Genomic DNA, 12,123 nt, shown 5'->3' with positions numbered 1-12,123 from the left:
GGCTTAATGCACACTTCTGGGCAAAGAATTTACCCTGCAAATGAAAACAAATGGGACTGCACAGAAAAGGCTTACTGCAAATAGTAATTCCTTTATTTAGACGTTAAAAAGTCTTACAATATAGAGCTCCAGAAAAGATAAAATTCTCCAAAAGAAAAGAAAACATGCGTATACTACAGTGGAGAAGACAACTCTCCCTGCATGCAGAGGGGTCAGAGCTTCTTCTGGGTTTTGTTAAAGACAGCCTATGAGAACTTCCAAACTATCGGTTTCACTTTAAAACATAGCTGAAGGTGGAACAACAGAAAGCTGGTGTTGGAAGTTTTGCGACCATTTTTGCAAGATGGCTACATAAAAAGGTACCAAAGGTGTTTTTAAGGCAATTATATCTCAAAAACTCTGCGTGTTTCGAGACAAGCATGCTCACACACCTTCAGGATACTACCTGGAACTAAATGCCCAAATCAAACCCACACAAACAACCTGTTGTTATTGATGCGTTTCCTCCCAAAAACACAGAAACATTTCAGTATTATGACTTAGTTTGGCTGCCTCACGTCTGCTCTTAGAAGTAAACCCAGGGGAACCTCTGAACCTTTTGCCTTCTCAATATGGAAAAAAAAAACAAAAAAAAAAAAACAATTGATGGGATTTAAATTAACAGGCCAGGAAAAAAAAAGTCCTCTCGAAAGTGAGAGTTTCGACCATTTTTTCCCACCACCTCTAAGCCATCCAGCCTTCCTGGTGTCGTCGGCCGGAGGAAAACATTCCTGCTCCTCCCCTCCGGACATATCCCGGTCACACTCACTCCCCACGGATCACGGCATTCAGGCAGCGAGAGAACAAGCGTTGCGTCTGTTCCACGAGAAAACTCCACGCCGCAACCCAAGCGGACCAGCTAGTGACGGCCTTTAAAAACACTTTTACTCCTTCAAACTCTTTCCTTTTGCTCAAAAAAAAACAAAACGACCAAAGAGATATGCCCTCGTTGGGCATCATAACCGCATAAAAACACCTCAAACACAAACAGTATGATTTGCAAACATCCACACCCTCCACCATGCCGGAAACTTTCATAGGTTGGCAACTTTTTTTTTGTTGTCTTTAGGACCAATTTTTTTTGATACAGCTTTCTGTCATTTTTCAAATAACTGCATGAAATTAAGGGAATAATAAAATATGAAAAATAATTAAAAAAAATCACATTTGCAAAACGACTGCAGCAACTTTTATATGTGAAACTGGTTTTCTCTGTCTAGCGTCCTCTGAAGAAACTGTTGAACGTGACGACCGCGGGGCGTTTGCACAGTTCTGTTTCTGTGTTGGCGGGCACCTAAGTGCTGCGTTCCCCCCTCCCCCGACGCGGCGGCTCCTACTCCGCCTTCTGGAGCTCGCCGCTGGGCGGCGCGCACGGACTGCGCAGGCTCTTCTGCAGCACGTGGGCGTCTGCGGGCTCTATCCTCTTGTAGTAATTCTTTTTTGTCTCGATGATCTCGAAGCCAAACTTCTGGTAGAAGTCGATGGCCGACTCGTTGCTGATCTGCACATGACTACAGGAAAAAAAAAGCAGAATGTAAGTTACATCTGAAAGAAAGGTTTTATATATATATAAATATATATATATGGAATTATGATTGAACTAGTGAAGACAGATGGTTTGATTTGCTCAAAAGAAAAAAAAGAAACTAGTAAATAAAACCTTAAATTAGAGGCAGGTGGTCATTTACACCAAACAATATTTTTCTTTCTTTCCCAATTTTTGTCTGATTTAAAAATGTTATTGTTATTATTTTCTCTAAAACAGTAAAGGTTGCAGGGTCTTCTCCATCTGCCACCTAAAGCCTAAAACAGAAATGGGAGATGATAGAAAATGTATTTCACCATTATTAACTTCATGATAGACCCTTAATAGTGTCTGTTTTACACAATTAAAAACATAAAAGGACGTCAGAGTTCCAAATTTATTTTCTTATAAGTTTTAAATTAAAATAAATTAAAGGTCTAACATTCCTTGAAGGAATGCATATCACCCACCACCTTTTAATGCCAGAGATTTGGACTATTATAAGGTTTTTTCTTGAATTGGGTTGACTTCAAAAGTTAAATCGGTTGTAGATGATCAGTTTCTGCAAGATTTGTTAAAATTAATGAGATATTTCGGTAACAGACGAGCGAAAACAATGAAAAACTATAATCATTTGTTTATTCTGTTATTTTGTAAAATCATTCATTAGGCAGGCTAAGAAGCAGTCGCCGTTAGGGAGATAGACTGTAGCTGGCAACATAGTTTAAAGGATTATACATGTATATTATTTCTAATGTATTTAGAGCAAATCATATTAATTTGTTTAACTGATTATTTTAAGAAGAGAGAAAAAAAAAAGGTTTGAAGGCGTAGACATTGTTGATCTGTGGAGCCATTTTGAAAGTTCAGCAACTTTTCTAATGTTTTTTTGGGCAATTTTTATAAATTTCACCTGTTTGATGCAGAGTGTCGGATCTATTTGCTATTAATCAAACATTTCTGGACACCTACTGAGTAATTCACGCTTCTCTTGATGAAAATCATTTTCATACAAACATGTCAAACACATTCCGTGGGTTCTGCCTTAAGATGCTTACAGGTAAATGTTGTCAAAAGTCCCGTCCTTCTCACAGATGTTCAGGACATGATTAAGCATCTTCGTACCTGAAAAAACACGACAGAGTTAGAAAAATCAAACACAGAGAGTCTCAAGGCTCTGGTGCAGATTCTCAGCCTAATAAACGAGTCAAAGGCAGACGGACGTCTTATTCTGATCCTTATTCCTGGATGAGAAGAGAAACGTCGCCAAGAGTCTTAAAAACAAAGACATCCAGCTGCCTTTAATTCAGCTTGTTAGGAAGAAATAAATAAAAAACACACGGTGGTGTTACAACATTTTCCGAGGAACAGAAAGCCTCACCGATTCCAAGTCTACGATAGGGCGCTAGACAACCAAGTGTCATGATGTAGAGCCTCTTCTGGTTCTGAGAGTGATCTACTCTGCAGCACACGGCTCCCACTGCAATGTCATTAAAATACGCTGCAAGACAGAACAGGACGCACGTTCACACAAGCAATAACTTCCATTCTGAAGGGAGGACGGAGAACAAGGTGGCTAAATCAAGTTGGATTCATTAGTGAGCCTTTTTAGAATTGAAACAATAAAAAAAAAAATCACACGTTAGATTAGATTATATGCTAATAACAAAGGCAGACGAGCCGAGCGTAAGCCACTCACCTAGCTTTGCGAGCTCTCCCACTTCCAGCACATCCTTGTAAAACTTGTCGTTGTAGCTGACCGGGAAGATGACTTGGTTCAGGCGTTTGAGTTGCTTAATGTTGTGAGGCGTAACGTCCCCCAGCTCGATCCGGCTACTGGAACAAGAGCAAAACGGTCAAATGGCTGACAGGCGAACCAACAAAGTCAAGACTTTTCTTTTCTTTTTTTTAATTAAAGACCTCCTGATTAGGACAGGATCATTTGGTGCTTTTATACATTTAGTTGCCACATCTTAATCCTTACAGATCTATGATGAAACCAGCAGAAACATCAAATTTCCGAACATCCTTCCAGGTTCTGAAATGTGCGCTTAACTTTGTATATTCCAATATTTTTGTGTCTTTGTTACAAGACAGCACGACTAAATAACTTGGAAGGAAAAAACAGGTCAGCATGACTACATTAAAACGACGAAACAATCTGTTTTATAGGAAACTATCACATCCCTTCACTTTGTCTGCTTAAGGAGCTCATTCAGTGGAGTATTTATAGGACTGCAGGTCCAGAAACAGCTGATGCTGGTCACCCCCTAATATTCACATGGATGCGCATTAAAGTGCACAGTGAAGTAGTAATCAGACAAAACAAGGCTCATGTCAGCTGAGAACCTGGTCACAAATGTTACAGCTGAAAGCATCTGTCAAAAAAAAAAACCCTGATAGCCTGCTTGTTACTCCTGACAGATCAGGTTACAGGAGTGAAGCTGGAGGAACCTTTTTAAAGTTTTGAGAACCGGGCTCGGATCTCTCCCAACGTGGCGTGCCCCTGGCTGCACACCTCGTTTGGGGTTTGCGTGGCAGAAGTTCACAACAAAAGCAGAAAGCATCAGAGAGTCGTGGTTTCTGTCTGCCTTAGCTTAGCCTAACGGGGGTTTCACCAACTCAGCCCTGCCACTAGCCCCATAGCTGGTTAGCTTAACTCGTTAAACGACACGAAAAGCAGCTTAGGATAAGAACCACCTCGACGAAGCGGCTCCCCTGGCTGTGCTGTCGTTTGTGTTTTTGCCTTAAATCTAAGTGGAATCAGCTTAGCGCGCTAGCTAACCCATCGTTCGTCTCCTGCCCGCCTCCCCTGACCTGAAAAAAAAACTTTACTCGCGCTAAGCTACGCGTTCGTCACTCCTAAAGCTCGCACTCACCCTTTCATTTTAAAAAAAGATGTTGTCCTTATTCGGGATTGGGCTCAATTCGGCGCTGCTTTCGGGTGGAAAAAATGGGAATTTCGAAAAAGTTAGGGTCGGGGATGCCTCCCGTTCTACCCTCCACATGTAGCTTAGCCTCCACACTTCTACCACGACTGTGTCAACCCTGACCGGCGCATGCGCACAGACGCTCTAAGTCTATGGCAGGCCGTTGTAACATGTAATCAAACCACGGCTATCTAAAATCCTTTTTTAAGGTGAGTTCTTCTTCATAAAAAATAATTTTATGTAATGTAATGTCCAAAATTCAACTCTTACTAGTCAAAAATAAAATTGTAGGAGCCCCTTCCCTTTCAAAAATCAGCAATTCAGGGATAAATGGTGTAATTTATCCCTTTTATCTGTAGTGTGCTTTCATTTTCAGCTTTAGTTTTGTGGATATTTAAAATAAAGTTTTCACTTGGATTCAAACAAACAGAAAAAATGATGCAAGGTGATCTAGGAAGAGTAATGTTTGGGTTATCTAAAAATCTGGATAGCTGATTTTTATTTTATTTTAACTAGGAATGACCAGAGAAAGCCAGTCTATTATATAATAAATGAGCTTGCCATAAAGGGAGCAGCGGTCCTTCCGAGTTGTTTTTTACACCCGGATTTGTTCTGTCAGGCTGTACTCAAAACCTGGTGAAATTAGGCCTTAAAACTGTAAAATAGTGTACACATCATAAATATATGTGATAATTCGGTTTTTGATGAAGATTGAATTTAGTGTATAGTCAGGGATGAATAGATGGAGTTAAGATAATCAACGTAAAATAGCCTGTGAGTCCTGACTTTGGGAAAATTATCCCAAATAAATGTTCGGACGTTTTGTTCAGTCTAAATGTAAAAACATATATTTTTTTAGGATAGCGATTTAAAAATGACGATAAGAGTTTCACGTGTATGACATATGTAAAATTGATTATTGTTCGTAAGTTTTTCGTTTGTCTGTTTGTTTTCCTAAGAAAGATCGTGCGCGTTAGCCGAAGCAGTGGCTCATCGGCGCTGAGTAGAAGATCTTCGATGTAGTTCCGGGGCGGACCCAAAATGGCGGCGGCTGCGAAGGCCCCGCAGTAGGGAAAAAAAAAACCGAGTGGCGACTGAATGAAGTCAGCTGACCTCGAGCTGCTGTCACGCACCGCAGTATCAACCGTTTCTCTCGAGGTAAGGACACTTCACGACACGACGGTAAAAAGAAATATAGACATATTTGTTGCTGTTTGTCGTTTAAATGGACGAGTGTTGCGAATGAAACCGGTTAGGGTTATTTTTTATTATTATTTGTAGCAGAAAACGGTAGAGGCAGAATTTTTCCCTTTTTTTTCTTGAACGAGGCCGAGTCTTAGCTATCATTTTCACGTTGCGTTTACGTACACAGTTAGCCAACGCTTGTTTATCTGTATTTTTAAATGGCGAGTTAAATAAAAAAACACGCTTAATTCTGATTTAGTGACCGGATTACAGTCTTTTTTTCTAAGGTGTCAACAAAGCAAAAACGCGAAACCCTTTCAGTTTCAGGTAAATCAGTAAATCTCCACTGGAGACATGATCCGCTTATATATGATCATCTTTACCTTAATTCAGGGGTTTACAGCTTAAATTAGCATATTTATATTTATTTGTTAGCATGGACATGACTGTTAAGTAATATTTCTTTTATGTGCTTCCTACAGGCACAGAAAACGCAGACCATAATGTTTCCCCTTTTATTTTTGCAATCTGCAATGCAAGACAAGATTTTCTGCTCTCTGTATGCAGTCAAATCAACCTGCCAACACATTAGGTTTGCATTGTAATAATATGGTGATAACCCACATTATTGCGCTCATTTTCAGGGAACTGCTGTCAGGAGGAAGAGCCTTTTTTCCAGAGTTTCCACACACAGTCATATTTTGCAGCATTGCACTATTTTCCACTTCCTTAAGAAGACTCATAAAGCCTCAGTCATGTGCTGGAATCATATGACCAAGGGACTGTTCATAGCTCCTTTGACTGGACTTATAGTGCTTTTATTTTAACATATTCTTAAAGCTGTGAAGCATAGTTTAATTGTGCTGCAATATAAGTTTTAGTCTGAGGCGTGTATATTATCAGCTGTATTGTAGCGGCATGTTTCAGCCAGCAGCTGATACAATAAACGTCCACGCATCCGTTCACGAGCTCCGTCTGTCACACAAAATTAATAATACCATATTTTGAAGCAGCAAAAAAACCCCAAACCCTGCAGTTCTCTGGCTGGTCTCTTGGTGGAGCTGCACGGATGGATTAGGGCAGCCTGGCGTAAACAGGAAGGTGTGGGAAGGACAGAAAAGGACGGATCAGCGGGGTGCACAAAGGCGCTCGCATGTCGGCGCGACCCCCCGAGGCCGGTAGATACTGAGCTAAAACTCTGCAGAGCATCCTCCACGGGGGATGGGTCGAAGGCGGCTTGAGCTCCTGATGCTCGCAGACTATTTGTGCGTCCCAGGGTTTAAATCCTACAGGAAGTGGCAAATGTACTAAAGCAAGCACGACTCCCCCTGACCTGCAGAAGCAGCGAGCGTCAATGTTTCTAAGCTTTTTAACACTTTAACTGTAAAGAAATGGATTCAGCATCTGTGCATTTTAATGTTTATACAAACACATGCGCTGTGTATTAATTTAAAAAATAGATTCTAGTGTTCTCACGTTATCTTCTTGACTGAATCTGTCTTTTTAACTCGTCTGTTTCAGAGCTGCAGGCAGATCGAGCAATTAGAAGTACAGAGTTGACTCTTATGTTTCGCTTCTTTCCAGTCAGAAGACTAACCTGTGAAGATGGACATGTCCAAGCTGCCCAAGATCAGGGATGAGGAGCGGGAGAGCCAGTTCGGATACGTGCACGGCGTCTCCGGGCCAGGTCGGTCGTCCTCGTTTAAAAGACCCGACTGACCGAAGGCCGATCGGCGGACTTTTGCATCGCTCTTGTAAGTTTCATCGTTGTCTGTGTTTCCAGTGGTGACGGCCACGGCCATGGCGGGAGCGGCCATGTACGAGCTGGTCCGCGTGGGCCACAGCGAGCTGGTGGGGGAGATCATCAGGCTGGAGGGAGACATGGCCACCATCCAGGTCTACGAGGAGACGTGTATCCTTACAGTTCAGGATCTTTTTACGTGGCTCCAGTCACACGAAAGACCAGCGAACACTGAAAATAAGACTGGTTGTTATAATGAGATACTTTTTATATTATTCGATCAATCCTTCGTGGTTAATTAGGGGTGTTTTCCTGAGCGTGTGTCCAGCTGGTGTGTCGGTGGGAGACCCTGTGCTGCGGACAGGGAAGCCCCTCTCCGTCGAGCTGGGTCCAGGGATCATGGGGTCCATCTTTGATGGCATCCAGCGACCCCTGAAGGACATCAACGACCTCACGAAGAGTATCTACATCCCCAGAGGAGTCAACATCGGAGCCCTGAATCGAGACCTCAAGTGGGAGTTCTCTCCCAGCAAGAGCCTGCGGGTACGAGCCTGCGCAGGCCTCAGGGTTTCATCCTGGAATCGTTAGGTTAGATTAATGATGTGTCTTTTCTCACCGATAGGTTGGAAGTCACATCACAGGAGGAGATATCTACGGCATGGTCTACGAGAACTCCCTCATCAGGCACAAGATCATGCTGCCCCCTAAGAACAGAGGAACCGTCACCTACGTGGCTCCACCTGGAAATTATGACATTTCTGTGGGTTCGCCAGCTGCAGCCTCACGGTCGGCCGCCAGGATTGTTGTGTCGTGCTGATGCTGTGCGTCTCTTTGTGCCAGGATGTGGTGATGGAGCTGGAGTTCGAGGGCGTGAAGGAGAAGTTCACCATGGTGCAGGTGTGGCCTGTCAGGCAGGTGAGGCCCGTCACGGAGAAGCTGCCCGCCAATCACCCGCTGCTGACTGGACAGAGGGTGCTGGACGCCCTTTTCCCGTAAGTTTCGCCGTTCGCCTCCGAGAACCCGCAGGGAAAGGTTGTCCCGTTGGCGAGGAACTCTCTCCTGTGTGTGAAGATGTGTGCAGGGGGGAACCACGGCCATTCCAGGAGCCTTTGGCTGCGGGAAGACGGTCATCTCTCAGTCCCTGTCCAAATACTCCAACAGCGACGTCATTATTTATGTAGGCTGCGGGGAGCGTGGGAACGAGATGTCAGAAGTGCTGAGAGACTTCCCCGAGGTGGGTGGCGTTCCTTATTCCTTTCTGTACGCGACTTAAGCTGGTGTTCATGGTGGCTGACAGCGTTCTGTGTCCGTCAGCTCACCATGGAAGTGGATGGGAAAACGGAGAGCATCATGAAGAGAACAGCCCTGGTGGCCAACACCTCCAACATGCCCGTCGCTGCCAGAGAGGCCTCCATCTACACAGGTACACTCGGCAAACGCCTTCCCACTCAACGGCCGCTTTTACCTTTTTCATTTCCTACTCACGTTTTATTCGTCCGTGTGTTTTGTTTTTGATTCTCGCAGGAATCACATTGTCGGAGTATTTCCGAGACATGGGGTACAACGTGAGCATGATGGCCGACTCCACCTCCCGTTGGGCCGAGGCTCTCAGGGAGATTTCTGGCCGTCTGGCTGAGATGCCTGCTGGTAAAGCTATGATTGTGACGGAGCCGTGCGCCTTTTGTGCACCTCCGACCTCTCAGCCTTCCCCCTGAGAAACAAAATATGGGACGCATCTTTGTACAGATTCATCAAGGATGTGCTCCTATAAAGCCTTCAAACGGTGAACAGTTTATAGACGTATAAATGTCGCCCACAGACAGTGGATATCCTGCCTACCTGGGCGCCCGGCTCGCCTCCTTCTACGAGCGCGCTGGACGAGTCAAGTGTCTCGGCAACCCAGAGAGGGAGGGGAGCGTCAGCATTGTGGGCGCGTGAGTACAGCTTTCTACCACTAGAGGGAGACAAGCCCCTGATATTTTTAACTAAACGGGACTGTTCTGTCTCCAGCGTGTCGCCTCCCGGTGGTGACTTCTCAGATCCTGTCACTTCAGCCACGCTCGGCATCGTTCAGGTAAGCGATGACGTTCGGTTCCACTTGTCGCTGCAATCTGGGTTGTTATTAAGCGCTCGTACGTCCCCCCCTGCCTCAGGTGTTCTGGGGTCTGGATAAGAAGCTGGCCCAGAGGAAGCACTTCCCCTCCGTCAACTGGCTCATCAGCTACAGCAAGTACACCCGGGCTCTGGACGAGTATTACGACAAGCACTTCCCGGAGTTCGTGCCCCTGCGCACCAAGGCGAAGGAGATCCTGCAGGAGGAGGAGGACCTGGCCGAGATCGTGCAGCTCGTTGGAAAGGTGACACTCGCAACAAACGCACTCCTTTTTTTACCTCCTTCCAGCTCTGAAGTGTCTCTGCGGGACTGAATCAATAACTCCGCTTTGACAGGCTTCGCTGGCAGAAACCGATAAGATCACGCTGGAAGTGGCCAAACTGATTAAAGACGACTTCCTGCAGCAGAACGGTTACACTCCTTACGACAGGTATGGAATCTGAAAGCCCACGCGGGCATGTTTACATGAAACGACCCGTTTTGAAGCCCCCAAAGAGGATTTTTAACCTGCTGTTTCCCGTCCGCCTGCTCAGGTTCTGTCCTTTCTACAAAACGGTGGGCATCCTGTCCAACATGATCGCGTTCTACGACATGGCCCGGCACGCGGTGGAGACCACAGCTCAGAGCGACAACAAGATCACCTGGGCCATGATCCGCGAGCACATGGGAGAAATCCTCTACAAGATCAGCTCCATGAAGTTCAAGGTTCGTTCGGTGGCGGACGGAGAGCCTCAGATGTAAAACAAAATACTTTACATGAAACTGCAGCTTGTTTTTCAGAGGTTTCTCTTTGATTTAATGATTTAATGACAGCCCAGGAATAACTGAACCCCTCGCTGTTCCCACAGGTTTCTGTTGGAAAGCTTAGACTCTTGGGATTAGAATAATACAAAATGTTTAAAATTAAAGCTCTCACAGCAGGTACAATCAGCGCCAACATTAATCAAAACAAAAATGATCCTAAAATGGAAGCAAGTCACCCGGAAAGCCTCTTTGGAACCAACAGAGCGACACTATCTGACCAAAAACAACATTTTTATTATCAATTTACCAACTTTTAGACCCAAATATAATTCCTTATGCGTATTTTCCGAGTTATTCCTTCACGCAGCTGGATCCTTACCCAGCTTCACCTGAGCCTACAGGGCAGCGATCCACACCCGCTCTGCGAAACGTCCAATATTATATATTATATCAGAGCTCAGACTCTGAAAGATCAGCGAGACGAAGGCCGGTCGGCTCAGAGGAGGAAGAGAAGCTGTGCAACACAAAGCCTCCTGACTACCAGGAGTCTAATATTCCGATAAAACTCATTTTTTTCCTTAATGGTTCAGTAGATAATCAGAATCTGGTCCTTCACATGAAACTAAATCATGATGTAATTATTGCGATCAGGAAGGTATTGAGACACAAATCAACAATTCGCTGTAACATTCTCTGCCTCTGATGTTGTGTTTCTGCCTTCCTTAACTAAAGAAATGCAGAATTAAATGGAGGAAACGAGTTCAGACGTCCCCTGTGGGGGATATACTTCTATGTTGCTTTTAATTCTTTCCTGTATGTAAAATGTTCTTGCAGTGATGGGAGTTTGGTCACATTTAAAATGTTACAAATGTCAAATGTTACAAATGTCCACCACAGAGGACAAATCTGTGCCACGGGTAGTTGGGAGGACAAGACATTCTTAGGTTTTCTTCACATTCTCAGCAGGCACCTCGTTCTGCGCTCTGACTGTTATTTTTAATTTTCTTTTGTGCGTCTGCAGGACCCGGTGAAGGACGGCGAGGCCAAGATCAAGGCCGAGTACGGCCAGCTGTTGGAGGACATGCAGAACGCCTTCCGCACGCTGGAGGAGTAGCGTCCCGGCCGCTGCACATCCCTCCGCCGCGGAGCTCATTCCACCTCTGTGTGTCCCCGCCTCCCGCCCCGCCCCCCACCGTCGTGCTCCTTTGTGACTGATTGTGTGCGTGAAACGTAACGTGGAGGGAAAAAGAGACAGACGTACTGTATTCATTATTATTCGCTGCCTCACACAGGCGCACTCTGGATCCTCTGCATGGTCACTGATCGTGTGTGTGTGTGTGTGAGATGATTTAAAGGCGAGCGTGACGGACGGATCTCATCACCTCGTTTCCTTTCTCTGTTTACATGATTTCTGTGTGTAGCCGTGTTTCGCTCTCCACGAGGAGGTAATGTGCTGTAATTCACCGACCATCTGTACAGAAGAATATAAATTTATTAAGATCAGTCTATTTATTGCCAGCGTTTTGACGTAGAGGCTTCCTTTTTCCTTTTTTTTTGTTGTCGTTGCTGTTTTTAATGGTTGTATTTCAGCAGTGCTGTGCCGTGCGAATGTGTAAGAGTCAGACTCTGCTGTCCAACTGTTTCATTATGTTACTCTCAAAGAATTAAAACACTGCGGAAAACACAAAAAAACAGGCTGGGTGTTTATTTGAACCTAATTGTTGCTGATGAAGCCGTCGGTGCTGTCGGACTGGTATCTCTGCATGACTAAACGCCTGAACAACCGAGCCCTTTGTGGATGAAAAGCTAAAAATAAAGCTGCAGACTTGATTTTTACCACTTTTAT

At 44.7% G+C, this 12,123-nt stretch overlaps 2 protein-coding genes across 4 annotated transcripts; one reads left to right on the top strand and one right to left on the bottom strand.

The window, feature by feature from the left end:
* Positions 1-70: 70 nt before the first annotated feature.
* naa50 (N-alpha-acetyltransferase 50, NatE catalytic subunit) lies at positions 71-4,623 on the bottom strand. 2 transcript variants are annotated; one of them, XM_017406372.3, is made up of 5 exons: positions 4,444-4,623; positions 3,264-3,397; positions 2,946-3,065; positions 2,623-2,689; positions 71-1,550 (listed from the first exon to the last, which is right to left on the bottom strand). In XM_017406372.3, exons 1-5 carry the CDS (start codon positions 4,449-4,451, stop codon positions 1,373-1,375), a joined length of 507 nt encoding a protein of 168 aa, XP_017261861.1. In that variant the 5' UTR covers positions 4,452-4,623; the 3' UTR covers positions 71-1,372. The 2 variants fall into 2 exon arrangements, with proteins under 2 accessions (XP_017261861.1, XP_017261860.1); XM_017406371.3 differs by having other exon boundaries at positions 3,264-3,400; positions 4,444-4,622.
* Positions 4,624-5,519: 896 nt separating this feature from the next.
* On the top strand, positions 5,520-11,969 carry atp6v1ab (ATPase H+ transporting V1 subunit Ab). 2 transcript variants are annotated; one of them, XM_017406268.3, is made up of 15 exons: positions 5,520-5,652; positions 7,264-7,366; positions 7,463-7,591; positions 7,749-7,963; positions 8,043-8,180; positions 8,261-8,412; positions 8,492-8,654; positions 8,735-8,843; positions 8,945-9,067; positions 9,240-9,354; positions 9,431-9,494; positions 9,574-9,777; positions 9,869-9,963; positions 10,067-10,238; positions 11,299-11,969. In XM_017406268.3, the coding sequence occupies exons 2-15, from the start codon at positions 7,285-7,287 to the stop codon at positions 11,389-11,391; spliced, it is 1,854 nt and encodes a 617-aa protein (XP_017261757.1). In that variant the 5' UTR covers positions 5,520-5,652; positions 7,264-7,284; the 3' UTR covers positions 11,392-11,969. The 2 variants fall into 2 exon arrangements, with proteins under 2 accessions (XP_017261757.1, XP_017261758.1); XM_017406269.3 differs by having other exon boundaries at positions 5,652-5,676.
* Positions 11,970-12,123: the final 154 nt, after the last annotated feature.

This window comes from Kryptolebias marmoratus, linkage group LG21, assembly GCF_001649575.2.
Source record: "Kryptolebias marmoratus isolate JLee-2015 linkage group LG21, ASM164957v2, whole genome shotgun sequence".
Lineage (NCBI taxonomy): Eukaryota > Metazoa > Chordata > Actinopteri > Cyprinodontiformes > Rivulidae > Kryptolebias > Kryptolebias marmoratus.
The sequence above is the reverse complement of the archived record's forward strand: the minus strand, read 5'-3'. Positions and strand labels throughout refer to the sequence as shown.